At 45.6% G+C, this 13,199-nt stretch overlaps 1 protein-coding gene across 1 annotated transcript; it reads right to left on the reverse strand.

Annotated features, from left to right (window-relative positions):
* Positions 1–1,006: 1,006 nt before the first annotated feature.
* LOC139330515 (protein shisa-like-2A) lies at positions 1,007–7,983 on the reverse strand. Its single transcript, XM_070961456.1, has 3 exons — positions 7,617–7,983; positions 4,900–5,036; positions 1,007–2,764 (listed from the first exon to the last, which is right to left on the reverse strand). The coding sequence occupies exons 1-3, from the start codon at positions 7,796–7,798 to the stop codon at positions 2,580–2,582; spliced, it is 504 nt and encodes a 167-aa protein (XP_070817557.1). The 5' UTR covers positions 7,799–7,983; the 3' UTR covers positions 1,007–2,579.
* Between the last annotated feature and the right edge of the window lie 5,216 nt (positions 7,984–13,199).

Genomic DNA, 13,199 nt, shown 5'->3' on the forward strand with positions numbered 1-13,199 from the left:
TCTGCTTAACACTACTGCTTAGCTAGCGGTAGCTAATTAACTAGTTAGCTAATGCTAGCTAACCGTACTGAACGTAATTTTACCTCGACCGTTAGGTTACCGGTAGCATTAACTACTTAGCTAACTGGCCCAGTTGTTTTATTTCAATATTTGCCTGAGTTACTTCGTTGTCAGGCTGAAGTGCAACTGACTCAGTTTCTCAATGTTTTTTCCAGACCGTCCGCAGCTTCACCGCGACTTGACGGTAACCGCATCCTCCCGTTTGTTGACGTTACCTTTACCGATAACCGCTAGCATTAGAGGCTAGATAACATCAGTTTGACTCCATAATATTAGTTTGCAGCTAGCACTAGCGAACTAATGTTAGTTCTAAGCTAATGCTCGCTAACTGACGTACCAAACTTATTTTTATCTTGACCGTTACCAGTTACCGGTAGCATGAACTAGGTAGGTAGGTAGGTTGAGGACATCGAGGGACATCTGGAGCTTCAGCTGAAGAACAGAGCGGCCCACTTTGACTCTTTGCCCCTGGCTTTGGATGAGAGCTGCGATGTACGTGACGCTGCCCAGCTACTCCTCCTCTTACGTGGGATAACTACAGACTTTAAAATGACGGAGGAGCTGGCAGCCATGCAGTCAATGAAAGGGACAACAGCTGGGAGTGAATGCATGTTTGGACAATTTGGGACTGAAATGGGATGAGGTGGCAGGTGGCTGTCCAAATGTGACGGGCACTTTTGAAGAGAATGCAGACATTCTCAGACATTCAGCCAGATTTCAATGCACCTGAGTTTCAAATGTGAGGACCTGAAAGTGCGCTAACAAATGAGGGAATGTACTGAACTATAAGAGCAGGTTTGATTGTTGGATGTTTATTGATCTGATGATCGGCTGCAGCTTTGGTGTGTTTCAGTTGGGTTGTGTGGAGGTGTGAGCGTCGGAACACGACGTGGTGTGTTCACAAACAGCAACAACAGCCAAAGCAAGAGATGGCACACAAGCATGTGTAGGTCATAAGTTTAATAACTCTGGAAAATACACATTTATCAGTAAGAGGCACTTGAGCTGCCAAATATCTTGCTAACGAGGTCCCTCATGATCTCACACACGTATTAATAAAGGGACGTGAATATTCTCACAGTGATCTGAGCAGTCGTTGCACAACATGACAATTTACAGCGAAACACAAAACAACTGTTCCAGCCGGGTCTGAGATGCATCCAGATAACACAACTTTCACATTGAACACAGAATCCATGAACGCAGCAGACGACGTGTCCCTCATTTTCAACAACAGTGCGACATAAACAAACTGGGAAACAAATCGTACAAAGCTGTCAGTGTGCATTTCATTGGCTACTGGCTCCTTCTGTAAATACAGGAAACTCTTTTTTCTTCTTTACGTCACTTTATGCTACAAGTCAGCTCCTCTGATGATGACATTCAGGAAATACAGACACAAACAAAGACAACAGGACGTGCATACGGTCGTTAAAACGAGTATATCCACAGAGTGCCTGCTCTCATACTGCTCACACACATGTATTCAGTGTGTTTGCTTTTAAATGGGGTCGTGTCCATGCGATTTGGTTGTAATCCAAAGTGAAAAAATTTGAAGGCTCGTGCTCCAAAATAAGATTTCATGCTGAGTAAACTGATCTCTGTAGGCGGGGGGTGCATAAACATACTGTTCAGATTTTTTTTTTTCAAACAACACCTAAAAAAATGTATTATTCAGGCGTCGTCACTGACCTCTGCTGCTTTGTAAAAGGCAGCTGCTGCTTAAATAAGGAGACAGCAGAGCAGGCACACATCTATCAAACAGAGCATGTGGGGAAAGGCGGCGCCCTCACACTGAGACGCTGCTGCTGTTCAACAAAACACGTCGCAGTGAGCAGCTGATCATCATGCAGGGAACGTTTGGAGATTATTTCTCAGGGGGGCTCATTTTAAGAAAAACATTTTTGAATCTTTTAAAGAAACATAAAATGCACGGCCGAGCGGTGAAAACAACCTGTGGACTTCGGGGAATGAGCTCTAATGCATTTCTAATAACTCGGCTCGTCTCGTCTATCGAAAGCCAATTAAAACCTCGTATTTCAAATCTGCATTCAATTCTCCTGATTTTGCAGTCAGCAAACATCATTCTTCTGCTGAGATAACGGCATGAAGATTGAGCACGATCACAGCTGTAACTGTGTTGTTTTGTTTTGTCAGCTTCCCTCCAAGCTCCAAATCATCACGCTTTGTTGCACCGATGCAACAGGCAAAACAACGGAGATTAGAAAGGACAGTTCAGTTCTGTGAGTTCAGGAGCAAAAGCCCTGCAGTGCTGCTTCGATGGCGTCCAACAGACACATTACACAAACACACGTGACGACAGATCCGAACTAAAGCTAAGAAACGTAAAGCGGCTGAATCCTTAAACAGAGTTTTTCTCAGGATTTATTTGTTTTCTTCTCACACAAAGATATTCATGTTTAGCCCAAGCTGCTCTCTCATGATGAGAAAACCTACAGCGCAGTGGTGGCAGGGAGGCGGCCGCGACATTAAAGCAGCTGCTCAAACAGTCCCCCGGTCTATGCGGGACCCTCCACATTGATAGACGTCACGGTGGCCGTGAAGCAACGCTGGAAAAGGCGATCGGGGTCCGGGGGCTGGTTGTCACAGTCCAGCTTGCCCCTCAGGAAGTGTTTCCTGAGGCCTTGAGGGCCAGCGGGGACGGTGTGGCTTGGCCCCGGTCGTTGTGGACTTGATGTTGAGCCTGAAAGGCAGGAAATTGGACCACATACATGTTTTAAACAAGATGGCAGTTTAGCTTAATTAGCTAACATTTCATTTAAAGGTAAAAGCAAACATGAGCAGTAATTCATCCATTCATCCGTCACTGAGAGCGCACGAGAACTCAACAACAGACGTTTCTAACAAACTGTTTGGGTCATAATTTCACACTTAAACATACCCCACATTTGGTGATCACTAAACAGGACTAAGTCTTTCTGCACGTCTCAGGTCGTTTTCACACCTGACCAGGTGGACTCGGTTCGATTGGGGAGCTGAAATTCGCAACATTGTTGCATTTATCTCTTGTTTCGGTTCTGCTTTCACGCTGTGATTTCTAAAGCGCACTGAACTTTCTGAGCAGCATCACGTGGTTGAAAGGGGCGCTCGTCGATTGGACAAAGTAGGAGGGGAAATCCCTCCCTCCTGGCCCGGAAAAACAACAGTGAACGCAACTGTTCCTATAACGCTATCGTAGCTCGTCAGGGACTGATTCTGTTATTTTTCTAACTTTGACGATCTAACGTGTGATAACATATGAGCTCAGAGTTTAAGGAAGCTAGCTAGCTAGCAACTGCTAATGTCAGCGGTCACTTGTTGCCATAGCAACAGTAAACATTCACGTAAGGACTAATGAGCTGTAAACAGAGATGCAGAATCAAGCTATATTATAAATACAGATGAGAAACATTGTGTTTTAGCATGCGTATGCACTGCGTACAGCGTCACTACGTACATTTGGTCCTGTGTTTGGTCAGGTGGGCTCTCACACTGCAGACGAACCAAACCAGCGTTCACTTGCAAGCAGACCAAGACCCACGTTTTCAGGCGGACCAGAGTTCGCTTGTTTGGTCCGCACCAGAGTTCGGACGAGCTTTCACACCTGCCCAAACGAAGCAGACTATCCGAGGAAACGAACTCTGGTCCTTTTAAAGCGGACCAAACAGCTCTGGTGTGAAAGCGACCTTAGCAGCAGGCTTAAACTGGTTTGCAGAACGAGCCAGTTCACATTTTTCCATAAATAACACTTCAGATGACCCAGATGGTTAAAATGACGCCACCTCATCAGAACCTGTCGCTGCTCTCTCTTTTCACAGGTAAGTTCACAGTGAGAGCAAGCAGCTTCCACCTGCGGAGTCCTGTGAGCAGTGATGGGACGTTGACTTTGAAAGCTTACAGGTTACTGAAACGTCTCTAAAGAACGTTTGAAACGAGGTGATAAAGCTGATCGCACATGGTGGGCAGACAGGAGGCGGTGCAAAGTCAAACCAGAGAACCAGTTTGACTTGACAGTGTCCAACTGGATGGACAGACAGACAGACAGACAGACAGACAGACAGACAGACAGACAGACAGACAGACAGACAGACAGAACGTTATATTCTAAATCTAAACTTTGACCAAGAAGAATTTATTTGGCTGGAACTTTGTAATCATTTAGATTCAAAAGGGAAAAACTTCACTTTAACATTTAACTGTTCGTGCTGATGCACGGCTGCACTTCTTTAAAACTGTTGTGTTTGGTTAACTTGGTTCATGTGATTTCTTTCTTATGAAGCACTTTGAGCTGCAATTCCTGCATGAAAGGTGTTATACGAATGAGTTTATCATTTTATTTGTAAAAGATTGGAATTAAACTTTCATAATGTGATTACATGTAACTGCCTGTTACACGTCACTGACATCAGATGAATTCCCAGTGTGGCCCAGTCTGCTGGTGTAACTGTGAACAGGTGAACAGACACACCTGATCTCACACTGAATCTGAATCTGAACAAACACAGCGCAGCAGCCTTCAAACATACAAAGCATGAAAACTGAGATGCTGCACTCAAACACTTTGTTGTGCTCATGAATAAAAGCCTGCATGCTTCCAAATCACATCTTTCCGGTTGACTGTAGCCCGAATTTGCTCTGTGGTCATTCAACACTTGTGCCAAAGTTGATGAAATAAACAAAAGTTTTAAATGAGGAAACAACAAGCTCGCACAGTCTGCCGGCGTCTTTCCTCCTAAACCTTTGGACGAGCAGTTAATGAGCCACTCCTGAATAACCCTGTGCATTTCATCGATGTGCTAGCGGACGCCTCCTGCAGAGAGGCTGATCTGCAGTCAGTACCTGGCGCTCGCAGTGGCAGCCCGTTGTCCAGACCTCTGGGTTTGGTGGTGATGAACAGATAGCAGAGGACGCAGAGAGTGATAATGAAGGCGAGAAGAACCACGGCTGCGACAGAGAGACCCACCAGAGCTCCGAGGCTGGAAAACAGAAACCAGACGCAGCAGGAGGATCACACACAATGGAAACAACACACAGGAGACGCAAACAAACGCGCCCGGCTGCATTTAAAACTAGATTAGAACTGATGCTGCTTTTCTTTTTTTAGAAGGGAAGTGTCATCTTAGATTTTATTCTCATATTTTGGTCCATAATGACTATTGATCACATGTTTGCTCACTACTTCTTTGTTGGTTTACTGAACAGGGCCAGTGCACATTAATAAAGGCTGCTGTAAATGTGCTGAGTTAGCCAAAAGGCTAATCTGTAGTTCCTGAACATACGTTAGAAAGTCACCCTGAAAACAGAGCGTAGGCTGGAGAGTAGATGATACCTGAAAGTCTCCGTTCACGAAGAAACGGCCGAGCTACAGAACGTCACTGCTCATAACACCCAGAACACAAATCCTTTAGAGAAAGGGCCTGCTGGAGATCCCACTGAGCGACAGTCATAATGGACCAAATCAAGAAAATAACAGTCAGACTGAAAAACAACTGAATGTCCCTTCAAAGGGACTTCTGTCCACCCTTCACGCAGGGACGATGTTGAAGTGTTTTTCCTCAGAATAAATGCAGCTCTTTGTTCCTTGGTGTTTAATGGACCACTTCTTTCAATAAGGCGGCAGTTCTTGTGCATGTTTTATTTTTAAAATCTACTTTTCTGCTTCTTCTCTAGTGTTTTTGGCGACGTTGCAGACCAGCTCCACTCAGACTCTGTTGCCACTTTGGTCCAAAGTGAAATATCTCAACAGCTACTGGATGGTATTTGTCATTACTTTATGAAGCAGCATTCATGGTGAGCAAAGGATGAATCCCACTGACTTTTCCTTTAGCGCCACAGTGAGGTCTGTGGTTTTGAGCCTCGACAAGTGTGCGAAGGATTACCATGAAATCTGCTAGATGTTCATCGTCCCCTCAGGCTGAACTGTGAAAACCTTGGTGATCCTTTGACTCTTCATCTAGTGCCATCGTCAGGTCAAATTTTTAGTTTATGACCAAACACCTGCACAACCAACTTCCATGTTCAGTCATGCTAATTAACAAATGCTACGTTGCTCACACATTCAGCTTAATGTGGCGAATACAGTGAACATTTGCATGCCATCATCACCATTTTAAGCATGTAAGCCTGCTAGCATTAGCATGTAGCTCAAACCAACAGTGTGCCGAGCCTCACAGAGCTGCTGCAGACTCTGCAGTCTGATCTTTCTTGTCATAAGCTGCCCTCTGGTCTTGAATGGAACGTGACATTTTCTTTATTTTTAAAGTCAAAGTCGGCTTTATTGTCAATTTCTTCACATGTACCAGACACACAGAGGACTCAAAATTATGTTTCCCACTATCCCACGGTGAGACAAGACATTTCTGAAGTACATTAAACACAGTAAAGTGCACAGGCACAGAGAATAAAGACAGAGTGTCCTAAGAACTACAGCAAACAATAAACTGAAAATAAATACTTCAATAAATAAATAAATAAATAGAGAATAGAAGTTCACAGTGTAAATGTTTTCAAGTCGAACCTATTTTGAACTTTTCTTGCACTTCTCCTCTGTCTGCTTCTACCTGTCATGGCACACCACAGCTGAAAAAAAGAGTGAAGTTTAAGAATTTTTCAGTGAGTTTTAGTGAGACTCAGCTGTTCATTCTGCTCTGCATGGCCCCAGTTTATGTACATTAATCCAGAAAAAAAAATACATTATTCCTACTAAATATGCTTGCGTGCAATGCAGGTTGAATCCAGCAGCACTGTAGTTTCCCAAAAAGCTCTCATTCAGCCATCATTCATTTCATTCAGATTGGTTTGACGTGTTTGTGCTTCCAGACACTCTGGATCATCTGTTTTTGTGGCTGCTGTGCTTCAGACCTGAGCAGCAGAGAGCATTCGAGCCTTATGAGTGTCTGCTCTGCAGCGTTTCAGTGGAATTCTACTTACACATAATAACACATAGTGATGCATGCTGCCCACAGTCTGCTGGCTTCACCCGAGCTCCTGCACGTGATTTGGTAACTTGTGAGTTACACTGTGAGTTCTTTGTCATTTACTGAATGAGCTTCAGTGCTGACACTGATGGTCCTCACAGTGTGTGTGCACAAACCTGAAGTTTGAGATGGATTAAACAATGACTCCATTGCTTGTTTGGAGAAAATTCTGTATTTCATTCTGCATCACTCCACACAGGCTGACGTCAAGAAGCAAGGTGATATTAAAATTCCTCTCTTATTGATTCAAGATCAATTCTTGAAGGCCAGCTGTGTTTTCCAAATCTAAAGTCCTAATTAGTCGGTCTCCCTCTCGCGCCTGATTAGAGCCATCAACAGGTTGGTTTCTGAACGCTGAGATCAGCAGCAGGTTAAGAGATTTTCTAGCCCGGCATGTGTGTTTTTAGTTTTAAAAAGAATCCTGGAAAGTCCATTTTGCGGAACTCGTGTTTGCTGCGGGAGAAATCACGCCTGGTGATGCGCAATGCGCTCTGGATGCGGCGCAAGTTTCCGGGGACATTGAGCCTCCCGCGTGCGTCTCTGACACGAGCCCAGATGGGAGAATGCGCGCAGTCTTACCTCAGCCACCACATGTATCCATACTCGTAGGGAAAGAAGCTGTTGGGGTCATCGCAACAGTACTTCAGGTCACTGAACCCGCAGCAGAAAAGTGCCGTGGTGTCACTGTCCGCCTTCGGACACGTGAAGCCCTCCACGAACACGTTTTCTTTGCTGTAGTAACTTTCGCAGTCCGAGCTCATATCAGACGCAGACTGTCCGCACGTGGACAGCCGGACGCGGTGTGGCGCACATTAAAAGCCGCTCTCATGCCGCCTGCTTCCCGTTGCCGCAGCTGCCCATGACCGCCAGAGAGAGTGGCTGCGGAGCTGAGAGACTCCGCGAACCTCCACCCATCACTCGCTCGCTCTCTCTCTCTCTCTCTCTCTCACACACACACACACACACACACACACACACACACACACACACACACACGAATTGACTTGTTGGCTCTCACGCATTCACTGTCTAATGAATGACTGAAGCTGGGCAGGATCTGATGTGTTTGGGTGGGAGCGCGCACGGTGCACAAAACACTTCACAAAATTAGGCCAATTACACTTTCGACCTGATGATGGCGCTAGTCCGCTGACGCCTGCTCGCGCTGCTTTGTTTGACGTCTTTTTGTGTGTGTTATTATTTACTCAGAAGCTCTCGTAGTCTTTTGGGGACATGAAACCTGTTTTTGACTTGTTCCAAAAGTCACGGCCATCCATCCAGTCGTTGTTTGACTCAAAAGCACACGTCAACCTCATGGTGGCGCTGCAGTAAAGTCAAGTGATCATCGGTCATCCTCTGAGGACCATGAGTGTGACAGAGCCGCCATCATGGGTGCAGATATCTCTACAGAAATCTGTACAGAAGCCGAATGTTAATGATGTTTTGAAGACACGTTTTATTTCTCAGTATATTCTTATAATTTTTTATTTTTTGGTTGGCTCAACGCAACACTACGCAGTTACGCCTATCCCTTTCGGGGTTGCGGGGGCTGGAGCCTATCCCAGCTACAATGGGCGAGAGGCGGGGTACTGGACCGGTCGCCAGCCGATTGCAGGGCCACACGCAAGGACAAACAACCATTCACACTCACACTCACACCTAGCACCCGGAGAGAACCCATGCATGCACGGGAAGAACATGCAAACTTCACACAGAAAGGCCCCGCCTGACCCGGGGATCGAACCTGCAACCTTCTTGCTGTGAGGCACGCGCACTACCACCGTGCAGCCAGAAAGCACACAGTCAGAGTCAAATGTTCTTAATCTGAGAATAATCCACATTTGCCATGTAGGACGGTGAGACGATGTCTAAAGCTCTGCTGTGAGCTTCCAGAAAACCTCCCATCAACCCCGCTCAAACCCAGCGGACCACTCACGATCAGGTAACTCACCAGCCTCAGACATCTCTCATACGCACTGATGCTGGCAGATCTGTCAGGTAACCGGCTGATTAAATGATTAAATGTAATCAACCGCAAACTCCTCAAATGAGAGTCCTTCGTCCTCTCTGGAGGATTTAAAGCTTGATTTGTCGGATGTTTTTTACGATTTTTGCACCTGTTTGGATTAATTCCTTGTCTACTGTGTAACTGTGTCGTCTCTGTTTGTCTTCTAGTTTCTTATTCTCTCTTGGAAACGAGACTGCCTGATTAAATAAAGATGAGATAAAAAATAAAAATAAATCACTAGTGTGCTTCTATTGCTGCAGTACATCAAACAGGCCCATTTGTATGTTGTAACACATCTTTTGTTCTGGAACAATCTGACTTTTCTTGTGCGTTTCAGCGACCGTGAACGCACCTCCCTGCAGCCGGTGTGTGTTCACACTGAAGGTGTCACACGTTCACTTCATTCTGTGAAGCTAGAGACTACGAAGCCACACACACACACACACACACCTGCACACATCAGGTCAGAATAATTCAATCACAGGCAAAATGAACCAGCTGAAAAGTGATCGGCCTGCACGACGGCTGGAAACACGCCGCACTGTGACGACGCCTTCGTGAAGAGGTCTTTTCAGTGACTGGGTTTTCGCTCTCTGGGCCTCGCTTATGTTTGCTGGATTTATGGACTCTGTTCTCTGTTTCTTTGGTTTTCATTTCCCTCTCGGTTTCTAACTTTGCTTTTGACCCTCAGCAGCCTCGCCCTCCGTAAGTCCGTTTGTTTGCCAGATAAGTTAAACTGAAGTTTAATTTAAACTCTGCCTTTTGTTTGGTCTGCATTTGGGTTCCATCCCATTTTCCTCCTTGACACATTATGACAAAGGCAGACTAAATAAAATATGAAATACAATAAAAAACAGAGAATAGAGACCAACATTAACTCTGATATGAACTGAAAAAACACTGTACATCAGTATAGATATCGCTACAAATTTTAAGTTAAACAAAAGAAATGCTAGATTGAATATATGTCTAATAAATGAATAACTGATATACAGCGCTGGCGAGTGTCTTCAGGGTCTGAAGTCCAAACAGATTAAGAGCAGAAGAATCAGTGACAGATGTGATGAATAAACGCAGAAAGTTGAGGTGAGTGTGTCTGTCCTTGACGAGTCCTCCGGGCTGCGTCTCTGCTCCGCCGTTTGACCCTCAGGTCATTATTATGATGGACAACACTCTGCGCAGCGTCCTCCACTCCAGAGAGGTCCCAGCGGAGCCGACCCTCCAGACCAGCTGCTTCCAAAGTCAACAATCAGCTTTCAGTGTCCACTTTCAAGCTTACGTTGACGCAGAAAAATGGAAATTTGAACATTGATATTTCCAGGACAGCTGAGCCAGCTCCAGCTGCAGAGGAGGGTCAGGTAATATGGCCGAAAGCTCCGGGGCAGTTACTGCATTACAGGAAAGATGCAGCGTTCACGGAGCTTCACCCTTTTTAGGGACTCCGCTGCTTCGTCTGGGCTCGTTCTTTTGATGCTCACTGAATCACTGGAATCCCCTTTAACAGTCATCATAAATATGGGTCGTACGGACAAACTTCGACAGTTGTTCATGTGGACAGGAGCAACTGGATTTTAGCAAGTCAGGGAACTACAAAGCAAAATCATCCGTTAGCTACCACGACATTGTGGCAACGTGTTTGCCATTAATACCACGCAGCACAGATCACCTTTCACCTGACCTGAAGATGTGCCAGCACACAGATTTGGTAATCAGCCTCACCCTGGAAAGGGTGCATGACACAATATCCTGGTTTAGAGAGACAGAGAGTGCATGTTGTGATTTTAATTTTGACCAGGATGAGGGCTCGTTGAGTTACCAGGGAGGACGAGGTGTCTGCATGAATCAAACGTGTTACAGGATACTAAAGGATATTAAACATGTATGTACGCTCACTGATGCACTCAATAAAAGAGAACCCTATCTTGTCTCCTTGGGATAAATTACAGCAAACTAGACAACATCTTGTACTTATCAGTGGGTGAAAACCTGCTGCTCTCTGTAGTAATGAGGAGGATCCAGGAGACAGGAAGGATTTATTAACAATCTAAAGAGGAGGAACACAAGAAGAGCACGATGACAGCACGATACCGACAAACTCCATCTTAGACGGCGTGCATCACTCCCTCCACAGTAAACTGAGGCGGACGCAAAGCGCCTCCCGCCTCAATGTGATGTCTAAATGTCCAGATTCTGCATGAACTTTCCTTTCAGTCCATTCTGATTCAAGCTCAGGTGATATCTGAGTCTCCACACGCTGCAGTGTTTAATGCAATTATGCCTAACGACCCAAAGAGGGAGCAGATATTAAAGGTCAAAATTACTAACTCAAACGTAATAACCCGGGCGTGACATATCAAATACCACATGACTGAGCTGCATGTAGGACGGCAAAGGTCACGCTATGCAAACAACCACGGACGCCACTGAGCAGTGGTGATTCTGCTGCGTGTGTCGTCCGTGTGGGATGGCCTGAAGCTTCCCTCACGAGGAACAGTCATCATTAAGGTAGAACACCTCAGCCTGTGAAAGCAGCCCCGTAATGACCTCTGTGGCTCTACAGGACGTTTATAAAGTCAGAGAAAACAGCCCTCAAGATGTCGTTTGGCTTAATTGGGTGTGTGGAAGACAAACTTGCAGCAGAGAGACAGCTTTAGAGACTGCGGTCATGTAGAAGACATGGAGGAGACGATGGAGGGTCGAACAAGACTATCAAACTGTATCATGGGAAATGAGGGATCCAGTATTTTAGAGTCAGAGTTAAGACATCTCAGCCAATGCATTGAGTGCATCTACATCTACATTAGTATCCAGTGATAAGATTGCAGTTGTAGCAGCCAGCAAGTATTACAAAAAAGCAAAAAACAGTGGGACAGAAGGGTCCAGATAAAAAAAGTGTACAGGATACAGTAGAAAATCAACTATGTGTGTGTACATTATGTAAGAATTATAAAAATACTAAATGCCATAAAAATACTCCTGCCCATAGAAATACTTTCGTCATTATTCTTCTGAGAAAACTACCAATGTCATGTGCTGTACTGCACTTTAGAAATACTGTTGCATACCAAGGACATTGAACTGTATATGAACTTGTATTGTCTATTTATTTATATTGTATATTGTATATTTCCATCCATCCATCCATTGTCTTCCGCTTATCCAGGGCCGGGTTGCGGGGGGAGCAGTCTGAGCAGGGACGCCCAGACTTCCCTCTCCCCGGACACTTCCTCCAACTCTTCCAGGGGGATCCCGAGGCGTTCCCAGGCCAGCCGAGTGACATAGTCACCCCAGCGTGTCCTGGGTCTTCCCCGGGGCCTCCTCCCGGTGGGACATGCCTGGAACACCTCCCTAGGGAGGCGTCCAGGGGGCATCCGATAGAGATGCCCGAGCCACCTCAGCTGACTCCTCTCGATGCGGAGGAGCAGCGACTCTACTCTGAGCTCCTCCCGGGTGACAGAGCTCCTCACCCTATCTCTAAGGGAGCGCCCCGCCACCCTGCGGAGGAAACTCATTTCAGCCGCTTGTATCCGGGACCTCGTTCTTTCGGTCATGACCCAAAGTTCATGACCATAGGTGAGGGTAGGAACGTAGATTGACCGGTAAATCGAGAGCTTCGCCTTTCGGCTCAGCTCCTTCTTTACCACGACAGACCGATACAGCGACCGCATTACTTCAGCCGCTGCACCGATCCGCCTGTCAATCTCACGTTCCATCCTTCCCTCACTCGTGAACAGGATCCCAAGATACTTAAACTCCTCCACTTGAGGCAGGAACTCTCCCCCAACCTGAAGGGAGCAAGCCACCTTTTTCCGGTGTATATTTGTATTGTATATTTGTATATGTCTATGTACATGCACAGTAATACAGTTTATAAAAATACTGCTGCCAGTGTGGATAATAAACAGTGTTAGTGCACAGTTGAGAAATAATTAGAACTTCATCACCAGGTGAAAAGGAAAATGTGACACTTGAAGATCTACATGCTGCTCCTTCACACCTCTGATCCATTTTCAAGGTTCAATGTGCAGCTGTGGTTACTCTGCATATTAAGATATTACAGCACATTCAGCGCTTAGCTGAGCTTATAAGACACGTTGCACTGATATAGATTCAATCCAAAAGATTATAAACATGTTAAAATTAGCTCCACCTCG

This window comes from Chaetodon trifascialis, chromosome 4, assembly GCF_039877785.1.
Source record: "Chaetodon trifascialis isolate fChaTrf1 chromosome 4, fChaTrf1.hap1, whole genome shotgun sequence".
Lineage (NCBI taxonomy): Eukaryota > Metazoa > Chordata > Actinopteri > Chaetodontiformes > Chaetodontidae > Chaetodon > Chaetodon trifascialis.

Excerpts from the sequence above, each read along its gene's own strand:
- LOC139330515 (XM_070961456.1), bottom strand. The coding sequence starts at position 7,798 with ATGAGCTCGGACTGCGAAAGTTACTACAGCAAAGAAAACGTGTTCGTG. Across the intron at positions 5,037-7,616 it reads GGATACATGTGGTGGCTGAG|CCTCGGAGCTCTGGTGGGTC; the intron begins GTAAGACTGCGC and ends TCTGTTTTCCAG. Across the intron at positions 2,765-4,899 it reads GCTGCCACTGCGAGCGCCAG|GCTCAACATCAAGTCCACAA; the intron begins GTACTGACTGCA and ends CCTGCCTTTCAG.